The sequence below is a fragment of the Hermetia illucens genome, chromosome 7 (assembly GCF_905115235.1).
Source record: "Hermetia illucens chromosome 7, iHerIll2.2.curated.20191125, whole genome shotgun sequence".
NCBI lineage: Eukaryota > Metazoa > Arthropoda > Insecta > Diptera > Stratiomyidae > Hermetia > Hermetia illucens.
In genome coordinates this window covers 11,044,597-11,057,937 of record NC_051855.1, presented here as the reverse complement: position 1 = coordinate 11,057,937, position 13,341 = coordinate 11,044,597, and the positions used below count along the sequence as shown (strand labels likewise).

The window sequence follows — 13,341 nt, the reverse complement described above, 5'->3', positions numbered from 1 at the left end:
TATATCCGAAGAATGGATAAAGGTGGGCGGCAAAAAGGGGTACAAGGCTAAAAAGAAGACTCATCCGGAAGTAACCATTATTTCCCAGAAAGGAGATATGTCCTACGCCAACATACTTCGGAAAGTCAAAGCCGATCTGGAACTGCTGGCAGACGTGGGAGGCAGTGTGAGCCGTATCAGGGGTACACAAAAGGGGGATTTGTTGCTTGGAATCTAGCGAGAAGATAGTGGAAAGCTTTCGCGGCCAGGTGGAGAAGGTGCTAGGTCAATCAATATATAGTGACCGAGTTCAGAGACTTAGACGAGGTCACATCATCATCTATGCTTCGCTAAGGGAACAATTCAACCTTAGTAACCTCCAAGACAGTGTCATCAAAAGGATGAAGATGGCATATGGAGGTGCACAGACCGCTATTATTAGTTTGCCGGTGGAATCAGGGATTAAACTAATTACCGAGAGCAAGGTAAGAATAGGTTGGGTCGTGTGTCAGGGGGGGGAGCCAATATCTCTGAAGAGATGCCCCAAATGCCTCGATTTCGGTCACTTGGCAGCAGCATGTACTAGCGAGTACGATAGGTCGCGAAGGTGCAGGAAGTGTAGTAGAGAGGGCCACCTTATCAAAGACTGCACTGGAGAACCGCAATGCATGTTGTGCAAAGGGAGAACGGGAGTAGATGACCGACACGTTGCAGGTGGTCGCAGGTGCCCGGCATATAGGAGGGAGCTGAATTGTAAGGTTAAATGAGGTTGATGCAAATCAACCTCAAATCAACCTCAGGCTAGACACCATCAAGCTCAAGACTAGACACCATTCGAGAGTCGAATGTGGACTTGACGGTAATATGCGAACAGTACTAAAGTTATGTTAGTGCTACGTGGGTGAAAGACTCATGGGGAAACGCGGCGATATGGGCATGTGGACGGCAAGCCATTCAAGAAACAATGGTATTCCCGGGAGCCGGCTTTGTACGGGCTAAACTCAACGGTGTCCATATCTACAGCTTCTATGCACCTGCAAGTGCAACATTAGCGCGATATGAGGAGATACTAGACGGCTTGTTGTTGGACAACAGCCCCAAAATCATTGCCGGCGATTTCAACGCGTGGGCTTTAGACTGGGGAAGTCGAGTGACGAACACTAGGGGCCTAATCTTGCTTGCACATCGTACTCGCCAAAGGTGGGTGCGCGCCGAACTTACGAGGTAGAGGACTAAGCTCAATCGTCGATCTAACCTACCTCAGCACCTCGTTGGGGAGAGGGTTGGTCTGGCGGGTGAGTGAGCACTATACCCACAGTGACCATCAGATCATCTTTTTCGACATCAGAAATGGAGGAGGTGACAGTCGAATGAGCATCAAAACCAGGATAGCTGGGTGGTCCACTGCAGCTTTCGAGGAAGAGACATTCCTGGCGGCTTTAGAAGGAGGTTACAACCGGAAGGGAATGGCGCTGGAAAAAGTGAGCCAGTTATGTCAACCAATAACTGAGGCCCACAATTCTACAGTAGGAAACCAAACTATTGGTGGAACCAAAAAATTGCGCTGTTGAGGGCATCGTGTCCGCGAACGAGGAGGTTTTGCCAAAGAGCTTGAGGGAAGCCAGAACATCAGCAGTCGGAGAAAGAATACCGCGATCTTCGAAGTAGCCTTAAGAAGGCTCTACGGGAAAGTAAGAGGAATTGCTACAAGCAAATACGGACCCGTGGGGCGCTGCTTATAAGGTTCTAATGAACAAGATTCGTGAACAAAAATCACCCTAAGTGACCTGCCCGCGAGTTTTGATAAAAATAATCGCAATCGTTTTCCTGCAACACCCAATGTTTCATCAGGACGTCTTCACAATCCCCAGGGTGACCGAAGAGGAACTACGGAAGATCTGCGGACAAAATGGAGACAATATAACATGGAAGAGGCAGAGGTTGGTTATGCTACCGAAACCACAAAAACCACCGGGCGCACCCTCTTAATATCGCTTTATTTGTCTTAGACACTATGGGGAAGATGTTGGAGAGGATGATATACAACAGGTTGCTTCCGTTCATCGAGCTAGTCTTTCGGAGCGGCAGTATGGGTTTCGTAGAGTGGGGTCTACCGTTGATGCCATTGCAACAGTCGTGGACCTGGCTCGGGAGGTAGCCGCCGCTGGTAGGTACTATGCGGTGGTAACGCTGGATGTCAGGAATGCCTTTAACTCAGCATACTGGGGTTGGATTAAGGAAATTCTGGCTAAACTGGGTGTCCCTAGTTACTTAGCTCGGATAATCGAGAATTGCCTTTCGAAGAGACTTCTTTGGTACGAAGCGGATGAAGGACCAAAGAAATATGTTGTGACAGCAGGTGCTTCCCAAGGCTCTATACTAGGGCGCCTGCTGTGGAACATAATGTATGACGGAGAGCACGGCCTTCACGTGCCAAGTGAGGCAACATTGATTAGTTTTGCAAATGACCTGTCAGTGGCAGTACTTGCGAAAGACCAACAGGACGTGGAACTGTATGCAAGTAAAACCGATCATGCTATAAAAGCATGGTTTCAAATGTTGATATTGGACCTGGAGAAAGATAAGACGGAGGCGGTCTTTATCACCAATCAAAGGAAAAATCCGCGATGATTAGATTAGATACCTGGGGGTAATGATCGATGCCAAGTTGAGCTTCAAGGGGCACCTGGACTATGCTTGCGAAAAGGCAGCAAAGATTAGTTCTTCTATAGCAAGGATGATGCCAAATATTGGAGGGTCAAAATTTAGTTGCCGGCTGCTTATCGCAGGGGTGGTGAAATCCATCCGGCTGTACGCGGTTCCTGTTTGGGCCTGCGCACTGGATAACACAGCGAACCAAAGAAGGGTAAGTTCGCTATACCGGCCAATCACGCTGAGGTTGTGCAGTGCAGAACGGTACCAGGTGAGAGGCAGTGTGTATCATCGCGGCAATAATACCCTTAGATTTTCTGGCGAATGAGGCATACTGTTTCTTTCTGGAGAAGGAGGGTGAATCCGGCCGATGTGACTGCGGGCTTCCTGAAAACCACTAGGAAGGAGCTGTATAGGAGATGGCAGCAACTTTGGACCGATATACTGATCCCGTGGGGGTCGAGTGCTCCATTGTCCGAGATTCGTCAATGAAAGAAGGAGGTCAAACGATGCCCTCAACACAGTTATCAGATCCCATGATTTCGTGGAGGAGATGCTGAGGTCCAGGAACAGTAACTGCGATATAGGAGAAGCTGAAGGAACTGGAGCGAGTTCGGAAAGCGCGACGGACGCGTGGCTTAGTTGTGAGAGCCTTCTTCGCGAAGTAATACTTCACGGTGGTCCGGACGGAGAAGTGGGGGTGGTTTTATTTATTTTTTTATATGAATTTATTTTTTTTTAAATCATTACCAATATTTTAAATGCCTTACCTTTGACGGTGATCTTATGTTCACCAGTTCCTGGATGTGTGAACAAATCGATTTGAACAGAAACTTCGCCAACACTGTCTTCGGGATTTGACGAATCTAAATATAGAGAATAAATCAAAATGAAAAGAGAAAAAAAGAATAAAAATACATTTCTATCTTGTCAAATTATCTAATTTAATTTTTTTCACAATTTCTCAAATTTTATAAAATTTTACTGCATATTAAGAACATTAAAGTGAAAAATTAAAACTAAAATTTCATTTTAAAGAAATTGTCACTACTTTACGTTAGATTAGTACTAATTCATGCACATTCCATAGAAAGTAGGTAAATAACATTAGCAAACAGGCTAGAGGTAAAAGTACTTCATGACTGCCTTTTGTTTTAAATTAAGCTAAAGCAGAATTCAGGCAACCATAAATTATATTTTGCACGGATTTTATGGTTTACTAGCGCTAGATTCATATCAATTTGCAATTCTATAGTCAAACAGAAAGCAGTAGTCGTATAACATTTCTAAAATGAATGTTGGGTCGTTTTAAGGGTTGTATTCGTATACTATATAAGCTCCACGGGGAAATGAGGAAGAACCCAAATTAATCAAAAACTAAATCCAACTTTAATCACTTAAAACTCGACCTTAGTGACGTGAATATCAAATATCATTGCAAACATATTAATTTTCTTAAGATTTTGTGACAATGTTTTGAGTAATGGTTAATTTCACGATGTTATTCTTAAATGATATAAAATGTGTAGACTACGTTGTTCAATAAGTTTTGCGGTTCGATAAGAGAGGGTAGGGCATTGCTACTAGCCTAATTTCCTCCTTGTTCCGTTGGTACACTGCTTATATGAATGTATGTGACGTTTCATTCCAATCTGTCAATTCATTCTTTGTTTACAAGCCATTTAGTATCGACTGGTCCCAGTATTTTTTTACAATGGGAAAAATCAAGTATCATGCAGTGATTGAATTTTTATTTTTGGGTAGTTTAAAAGCAAAGGAAATTTATGAACGGGTGTTGAAAGTGTCTAAGGACGCCTTGCCTTCGATTAGTGCAGTAGAAAGTTGGGTTGCTGAAATTAAACGTGGTCGTACAAGCCCTGAAAACGATCCACTCAAGGGCGTTCAAAAACAGCAACAATACCATAAATCGCAGAAAGAAATTTCGTAGAATCCCCAGGCATCTCATTGGGCAGTGTAAGCAATATTTTGACTGAAGTATTGGCTGTCAGAAAGTTGTGCGCACAATGGCCCTTGCCGATTCTCACTTCAGGCATGGAATTCATAAATTGGAATTTTGTTGGAACAAATGTATTGATGTTCACGGAGACTATATTGAATAATAAAGTGGATTTCAAACCATAAAATTATGTTTTCCTTATCGAACCTCAAAACTCATTGAACAACCCTGGTATGCTTCCATTTCGTTCATTTTGTTTAGAACTTTCTTTGAAAATCGATTGAAATCACCCGATGGCTAACGGAAGCATGCGATGATACTATGTCCAGAAGGCGATTGTTCCCCAGTAGGCAACCGAACTACTGATGGAAGAACGAAATCGCAAGTTTGCGAACCGCATGTTTCCGGGCAAGGAGGCTTTGCGAGAGATTCAAGGGAAAGCCTGGCGACGACGGTCGGGAGGAGGCATAGGGCCAACTGCCTGGCCCCCTAAAAAAAGCCATTCGGAGGAGCAAAAAGAACTGCTTCATACAGCTCTGTGGCCATGTCATCATAAACCCTTGGGGCGAGGCCTACAGGCTGGCAATGAAAAGGCTGCGGAAATCACCCCAGGTGACCTGTCCGCACCTCCTGAAATAGATTGTTACCACTCTGTCCTCTCACCACGAAAATAGAGGAAGGCAAAAAGGTCCAGCTAAATGAGGGCATAATACCTCCTTCAACTGTGCAGGAGCTGCGGGAAACATGTGGTAGGATTGGTGGCAACAAGGCCCCAGGTTTGGATGGCCAACCGAGCTTTTAAACTGGCAGTGAAGACTAGGCCCAACCTTTTCACCGTGCCTAAAAGGAGGAGCATTCCCTGTGCAGTGGAAAAAGCAAAAGTTGGTGTTGCATCCGAAACCTGGCAAGCCACCTGGAAACTGCTCGATACAATGGGAAAATAATGGAGGGAGTCATCTACAACAAATTCCTACCCATCGTTGAAGCCACTAATGGTTTGTCGGAACACCAGTTTGGTTTTTGGCGTGCCCGCTCTAGGGTCGACGCAATTATCGTGGTGGTAACCCAGGTAAAAGGCGCACTGATTTCTGGCGGCTACTGTCCCGTGCTGGCGCTGGATGTCAAAAACGCATTCAACTTGGCCAACTGGAGGACAAAGTTAAAGGAGGGTTGGCTGACATAGGTGTCCCCGTCTTCTTTCCCAGAAGGAATTATGATTGGCGGCTTTGCTGATGACCTAGCTGTGGTTGTTACAGGAAAATACCCAGAAGATGTGGAGGTCTACGCGACGAAAATAGTAAGAGCAGTAAAGTACTGACTAGAAAGAGCCGGGCTGATTTTGGAGGACGCGAAACCGGAAGCGGTTTTAATAACGAACCGCAGGAAAAATAACTCTATGAAAGTGGAAGCCGGTGGATATATGGTCGTATCAAAGTCATCTATCAAATACCTGGAGGTAGGTAATTGACATCAAATTGAGCTTCAGGGAACACCTAGAATATGCATGCCAAAAGGCAGCTAGTGAATCGCGGCACTTGCAAAAATTTTGCTGAATATTGGTGGGTCGAAACACTGTCGCAGGTTACTTCTAGCCGGAGTGGTGCGTTCCATCCTGTTTCACTCGTCACCTGTGTGGGCAGAGGCGCTAGCAAACTCTCAGAGGCGGAAGCAGGTGAACCGGCAGATGGCTTTGAGGGTTTGCAGTGCTTTTAGAATCATATCAGTTGAGGCAGTATTGGTGGTAGTAGGCATGATCCCTGCCGATATTCTGACGAAAAAAATGAGTGTGCTGTACCATGCAAGACGTATGGAGGGGCACACAGACCGTAGAAATGCATGATCTCTGGTAACGAAGATGGGACGAGTCTACGAAGGACCGGTGGACGCACAGGTTCATTCCCAACATTAGGGTGTGGCTTGAGCGTAAACATGGAGAGACCAATTACCACATTACCCAGTTCCTCATGGGACACGGTGGTTGCTACAGGCAGTATCTGTACCGCTTTGGGTTGGATAGTTTTCCGAATTGTCCTAGATGCGATGGCATATCGAAGGATCCAGAGCATGTCGTGTTTTAGTACCCAAGATTTGTAATGGAGAGCAGAAGCCCCGCGAAATAATAATAATAATAAGCAACAGGAGCTGACGAACTCTGCAGAGCGAAAAGCCTGGGTCCAATACTATGGATCAGTCAGTGCTTCAATCGAGTTATCAAGAAAGGAAGAACACCATCTGACTGGCAAGAAAGCACCTTAGTTTCAATATGCAAAAAGTAGTCCAGTAAAGCATTAAAATTACGACCCCATCCGGTCGCTGTTCCATACCATGAAGATTTCAACGAATTCTTGGCAACCGAATTCAAATAACCGTGAATTAAGCCAGGAAGGACGAATTTATGGGCTGGATTAAATTGCTTTACCATGATCCGAAAAGTGAAGCTCGAAGTGTGGCTGGTGTATCAAAACCGCTTCGTATCTGTGTCGGTATTTACCAAGGAAGTCTGATGTTCCTCCCACCACTCTTCTCTGTTCTTGTTATAGACACTGTCACACGGGCATTCAATGCCCTATGCCCTATGCTTAGAACTGAGCGATTAAAAGATTTCGGATCAACCTGGACGAAGTGGTGTTCCATACTCCATACTCAACGAATCCCCTTGGAAGATGCCTCTTCGTATGCGAATGGGCTCTGAGGTGTTGGTACTCTCAGATAAGCGCATTAACAAGGTGGCATACTGCCCTTCCATGACTTGATGCCAAAAGCTTTATTAGTTTGGGATCAATGCGATATATCGATATAGCAAGTAAAGCCCCCTACATGAGGATGGACGATTCCGTAGCCTACACAATGACGAAATCTGTGAGCGATACCATGACCGTCCGGTTGTGGATGAAATCCGGTTCAATAGGTTACGGTGGGCGGTTCACTTAATCCGAAGACGAGGTAGACCCTGCTTAAGATGCAGCGATGGCGTAGGTCAGGACGCCAGACAGCTTTTAGGGATATCGAATTGATGGACCTCGGCGCAAAACCGGGATGTCTGGAGTTCCTTATTAAGGCAGGCCTAAACCGGATACCGGTTGTTGCGCCATTGATGATGATGAAGTAAAGAGATTTCTTTGGCTTCTAGTTGCCTGTTCTAAAACCACCGAGTCGATAGTGAACTGAATTGGCAATGAGTTGCCCTTTGCAAGCTCCAACTCGGTAGCCCTGCTGCTGTGGTAATCCCTGCGGTGAGGGCCGATTAATGGCTTGGTTTATGCTTTGTGTCAGCCGATCCATGTATGCTGGTGAACTTTTTATACCAGAAAATCTACACCCGATTCAGACTAGGGCCCTTCCAGTTCTTCAAGCTGTTTATGGTTCGTAGAACCTCCTCTTCGGAGATTTTAGCACAGTGGCATAGCGAGTACTGTCAGCTGGGAAGACAGCCATCAAACTCCACCTCAATTTTTTTGTTGGTTCCGTCACCAAAATTGCACCAGTGGATTCGGTCACTCAAACCAACAACGTGCAAGTGAATCTTACAAGACACAAGTGACTGTAATTGCAGGAAGAGCATATCAGCACACAGTTGAAACGCGATCCTATCAACCGATCAAGCAATGATTTGAGGTAGAAATCTCGGAGCTTCTGTAGATGCATAGCGCTTGGGAATACTTAGCCCAATACTTCATCTACACGAACCTGCTGAAGAGGTCACCAAAGATTGTGGTGAAACGGTTATAATAGGCCGAGCCATGCCCTTGGCCATTGGACTTGTAAATTTATTTACATCGTAGGCACTTAACCACATGCAGATACTGCTAGATGTTGAGAACCTATGATGTCTGCGGATAAGCTTCTCCAAAACGTTTTCAAGTCTGGACCATTTGTTGTGGGTGCTGCCTGGTGTGGTCCATCAAGGCGCCTAGACCACAGGTAGATAATATACAGCTGCCATACTCCCCCTTCCCTCCGAAAACGAGAAACCAATGCGAGTACGCACGATTTCAAATAGCTCTGGCCTTGAGTATGAGCGAGATACAACGAAAATGGGATCAGCTGTTTTTGACAAGTCGCCTGGACTTGCCAATGAATTGGTGGGATTGACGGATATAAGTGGATGCGGAAAATTAGTTTTGGCTAAACGAGTGAGTACGGCAGTAGTACCAAAATAGCAAAAGCTCTTCGAACGAATTATACGATATTATAAGATGGGATGGATTGTTTGGCATTTTGGATTCAATTTGTTTTGTGCTTAATTTCTTGTTTTTTTAATTTCAATTCCCGTTGCCGGAGGTTTTCACGATACCGATTCCTTGTTTTTCCCAATTTTCCACCCCACATAAACACTTAGCGTGAAAGTATCCATTAAATTATGTTCACATTCGCTTGGTCATTGATAAATAAATATCTTCAACAAAATAACTTTTAAAATAACTAAATTAAATGCTATTTTCAACAGATTCTATTTGAATATTACGGAATCCTTGTTTACAGGTTCATTTAAAAATAAAACATATTTAAGGGGACATACTTATTAATATATTAAGCCGTAATTATGATAAAACCAACATAGGAAAACCAAAACAAAAGCTGGAATAAAATGTTTATTTCAATGCTAAAAACCTTTTTTAGCCTGACGTCGTTTGTCTGTTTGTTTAAGCGGTTCATCTAAATTCGAATTTCCAACTTCTTCAACCTCAGCCGCTGTTAAACTTCGCCGTTTTGCTGTGTGCGTGTTTTTTTGTATTTGAAGGAATGATTGCGGTTCATTATCAAAAATATAACATATAATTCCATGATATATATATATATATATCTACATGATATATATATATACATAGATATATACATATGGCCGTGGTCTTGCTATGGAGCAAATCCATTTAAATATGACAGTTCTAGTGTTTTGACGCATTGATTTTCCATTGTTCGCATTTAAAACTGCCATGTCGATGTCAATTTCCTTCATATCAAGACAACATTTACTCCCATTTAATGTGAAATATTCCAAAATTTTCCATAATTAAGCCCATCATTTTTACATGTCACTTGATAGCTAACATAATGGGGAACATTTGATCAACGTTGCATTTTTGTAAGCTCAAAGTATTAGGTTGTTGCACATGAAATGGCCGATTTGACAATCAAGTGAAGTTAGTTGCGATTTTTTTTTCTCCCTCGACGATTACCTACCCTTGTCGTGGTGAGGGAGTTCAGTAAGGAAGATCCTCCAGGTGGGGAGGAGGTGACACCTGAAGCCAAGCGGTAATTAAAACCCCTAGCCAAGGTGTGACTACCGTGCCGAGGGCTGAATGGTCACAGGGGTTAAGATGTGGCCGTAAACGGTGAACTCTGGGTACCAGGCGACCCCCAGTTTCAACTAGCCTTGTATCGGCAAAAAGGGGCTCTGCCGAGATCGACTTAGTTTCCCCGGAAAAATTGAGGCCATGGCAGCCAACTATGAAAAAACTAGAAAACAAAAACATAAACCTATTAAGCAAACACAGTTAAACTTCGATCGTGACGATCCAACCCCGAGTGAAGGGGCAACCCTGAGCTCATCGATGGAGAACCTGACTCTAGACTCAGTCCCAGTCCTTAACGGACGAGCCGAAGCAGGCCCCTTCTGTCAGTACTCCTGACCCCAGGCTCCAATCGGCACCACTTGCTGAGGCTAAAGTCTTGCCCATGGGTAAGCACCAGTCCATGGAGAGCAAACTGCCTTCGAGCAAACTGCCTCCGGGCAAACTGCCTCCGGGCAAACCGCCTTCGGGCAAACCGCCTCCAGGCAACGCACAACCAAAGAGCTGTGCCAAGGTTGAAGGGAAAGGAGCGTCCGGGGCACCGGCGGCTAAGGGAAAACCGAAGCGGCAGCAGTCCTCGGACGATCCTAACTCTTCGACACAAAAGGCAGCAAAAAGGGCTCGGCCGGCAGTGGCTAGGCCTTCATTTGCAGTCAAGGCTATCGAAGCCGATGGATGGGTCCTGTATGACGACTCTAATCCATCCGGCTACGATACTGAGCAGTGAGAACAGCTTAGGAGGAAACTGCGTCCGCGCAAGGCATTAAGCTTCGCTTTGAGTCGGTAGGTGTATACCGTAAAATGTTAAGTCTGAACTTTGCCGACGAAGACACGAACGAGTGGCTCAGGCAGTACTGCTCCTCCCTTAACGATGTGTGGGAGGGTGCGCGACTAACCTTGAAAAGGGTCTCTGAGCTTCCATCGATCAAAAAGTGCTTTCTCTGGCTTCCAGAAGAAGAGCGAAATGGTGTTGGGGTTCTGGAACAACTTGGTGTACAGAACAACCTTAACACTTCCACCTGGCTGCTGTTAGGCAGCAAAACAGGAGAGAGAACCTATAGGCCGGAAACTTTTCTCACTATCGGCGTTCCCGAACCTGATGTTAAGAAGGTTCAGGAAAAATCGAGTTGCCGGCTCTACTATGGGCTGGAGACCGTCACGTTACAAGTGTCGGCTCCTAAAACCATTGAAGGGGACATGCAGCCCCCGGCATTTACATCTGAAACGTAGATGAGGTTCCACATTTCCCAGTTAAATTTGGAGCATTGTAAAGCGGCGACTGCACTTATCAGTCATCGGATCAATAGCTGCAAGACATTTATATACCTCATACAAGAACCGTGGGTTGTTGGTGGGGCAATCAGGGGCCTAAACTTCCAACATGCTGACCTATTGTATGCCAATGGAAGCGATCGACCCCGCACCTGCATGGTAGTCTCCAAAGACTTCCAGGCTAATCTGGTTAACGACCTATGTGATGGCGACATCACATCGGCTAAGCTAACCATAAAAAGTCAACAGGGAGATACTATGGTGCTCTGCATATTTCCCCTACGACGCAGAAGACGTTCCCAGTGGAACATTCATCAGAGCTATCCAATATGCCAAAAGTAGAGGCATGGGGGTAATAGCAGGATGTGATGTCAACGCTCATCACATATGCTGGGGAAGTTCGAACATCAATGCAAGAGGATCGAGACTAGACTACCGATTTGCAGATCCTAAATGTGGGTAATGAACCCACTTTCTTCAACGTGGTCAGGCGAGAGGTCATCGACATCACGGTGGCATCTCCTGACATCGCGGCTCTGATCGGAGAGTGGAGCGTATTAAACGATATCACACTCTCGGATCACAGACGCATTGATTTCGTTATGGGCATGGATCCACCTCCAGCCACTCCATTTCGGAATCCGAGGAAGACAGATTGGGTAATGTATCAAACAGAATTGAGCGCCCGAATCACGATCCCTGGGAAGCGCATCATATCCATTGCTGGAATTGAGAAGACAACCCAGATGATCACAACTAGCATGAGAGAAGCTTTCGAAGAAAACTGTCCACTCAAGATGCAAAAGAAGGGTAAAACGCCATGGTGGAACTCGGATTTGGCAAAAGAGAGGAGAACGGCAAGGATGCTCCTTAATCGTGCTCTGAAGGGTGAATCAGGCACTAGCTGGAATCGCTATAAAGAGGCACAGAAGGCTCGAAAAAGAGCATAAGATCGGCTAAACGATCATCTTGGAGACGCTTTTGCGAAGAGACTAACTCTCTTGAGGCAACCTCAAAGCTGAACCGGATTCTGGTCAAAGAACGTAACCAAAAATTGGAATGGGGGATGGGAAGTACACAGAAAGCGATGAAGAAACGGCAAATCATTTGCTTGAAGTACACTTCCCAGGCAGCATCCAAAATCGAATCTCGGGGCCAACAGGTGCATACAGCCCTCAACCGAGAGACTGGAATCTGGCATGCAAAGTAGTATCACTGGAGCGAATGAAATGGGCATTTAACTCGTTCCATAGATACAAGTCTGCAGGTCCGGATGGCATCATCCCTGCGCTAGTAATAGAAGGAATGGATGCCCTGGGTCTACACGAATGGCGGGATGTGAAGGTGTTGTTCATTCCCAAACCAGGAAAACCCACCTATACAGACGCAAAAAGCTTTCGACCGATCAGCCTAACGTCCTTTCCGCTAAAAGGACTAGAAAGACTAGTAGATCGGTTCATAAGGGATACACACATTCCTAAATGGCCACTTCACCATAGGCAACACGCCTACCAGAAAGGCAAATCCACGGAGACAGCACTCCATGAACTTATGGCAAAAATTGAAAAGGCGATGTCCGAAAAAGAATAAGCCTTAGGCGCATTCATGGACATCGAAGGTGCCTTCAATTATGCCTCATTTTCGGCAATTTTTTATGCGGCAGGACAGCATGGAATCGAACCGCTGCTAATCAGTTGGATCCTTCACATGCGCTAAGTTGTGAACTGCGTGGAACACTTCCTTGCGAAAGGTGGCCGGAATGTATGGCCGAGGTCCCTTTTCCGAGTATTCGCAGCAGAGAGAGAGGTTTGAGCCGAAGATGGGCAACTCCCGAAATTTGTATTTGGGGTTGAATTTGAGGCTCTGAAGTGCTGCGTCATCCTCCTGCGCCTTGGCAATAGCCGAGAAATCGAGTGAGGCGGGGATGTTAACCTCGGAGACACGAGACAAAGCGTCAGCAACTATGTTGTCCTTGTCGGACACGTGCTGGATGTCTGACGTAAACTGGCTTATAAAGCTCAGATGTCGAAGCTGACGAGGGGACGCTTTGTCGGGCTTCTGTTTCAAAGCATACGTGAGAGGCTCATGGTCCGTGAACACTGTGAACGGTCTGCCCTCTAGGGAGAAACGGAAGTATTTGATACTCAAGTACACGGCGAGCAGTTGGCGATTGCAGGTACTGTAGTTCCG

General features: G+C 45.6%; 1 protein-coding gene across 22 annotated transcripts in view; it reads right to left on the bottom strand.

Moving 5' to 3' along the window:
- LOC119660950 (protein unc-13 homolog B) overlaps positions 1-13,341 on the bottom strand; it is a 241,664-nt gene that overhangs the window by 5,394 nt on the left and 222,929 nt on the right. For 21 of the 22 annotated variants that reach the window (XM_038069982.1, XM_038069979.1, XM_038069973.1 and 18 more), the window contains 2 exons: positions 9,200-9,301; positions 3,402-3,497 (listed from right to left, as the gene is read on the bottom strand). In XM_038069982.1, coding sequence (XP_037925910.1) covers positions 3,402-3,497; positions 9,200-9,301 — 198 coding nt within the window. The remainder of the gene's footprint in view (positions 1-3,401; positions 3,498-9,199; positions 9,302-13,341) is intronic. The other variant, XM_038069968.1, reaches the window with a different exon arrangement.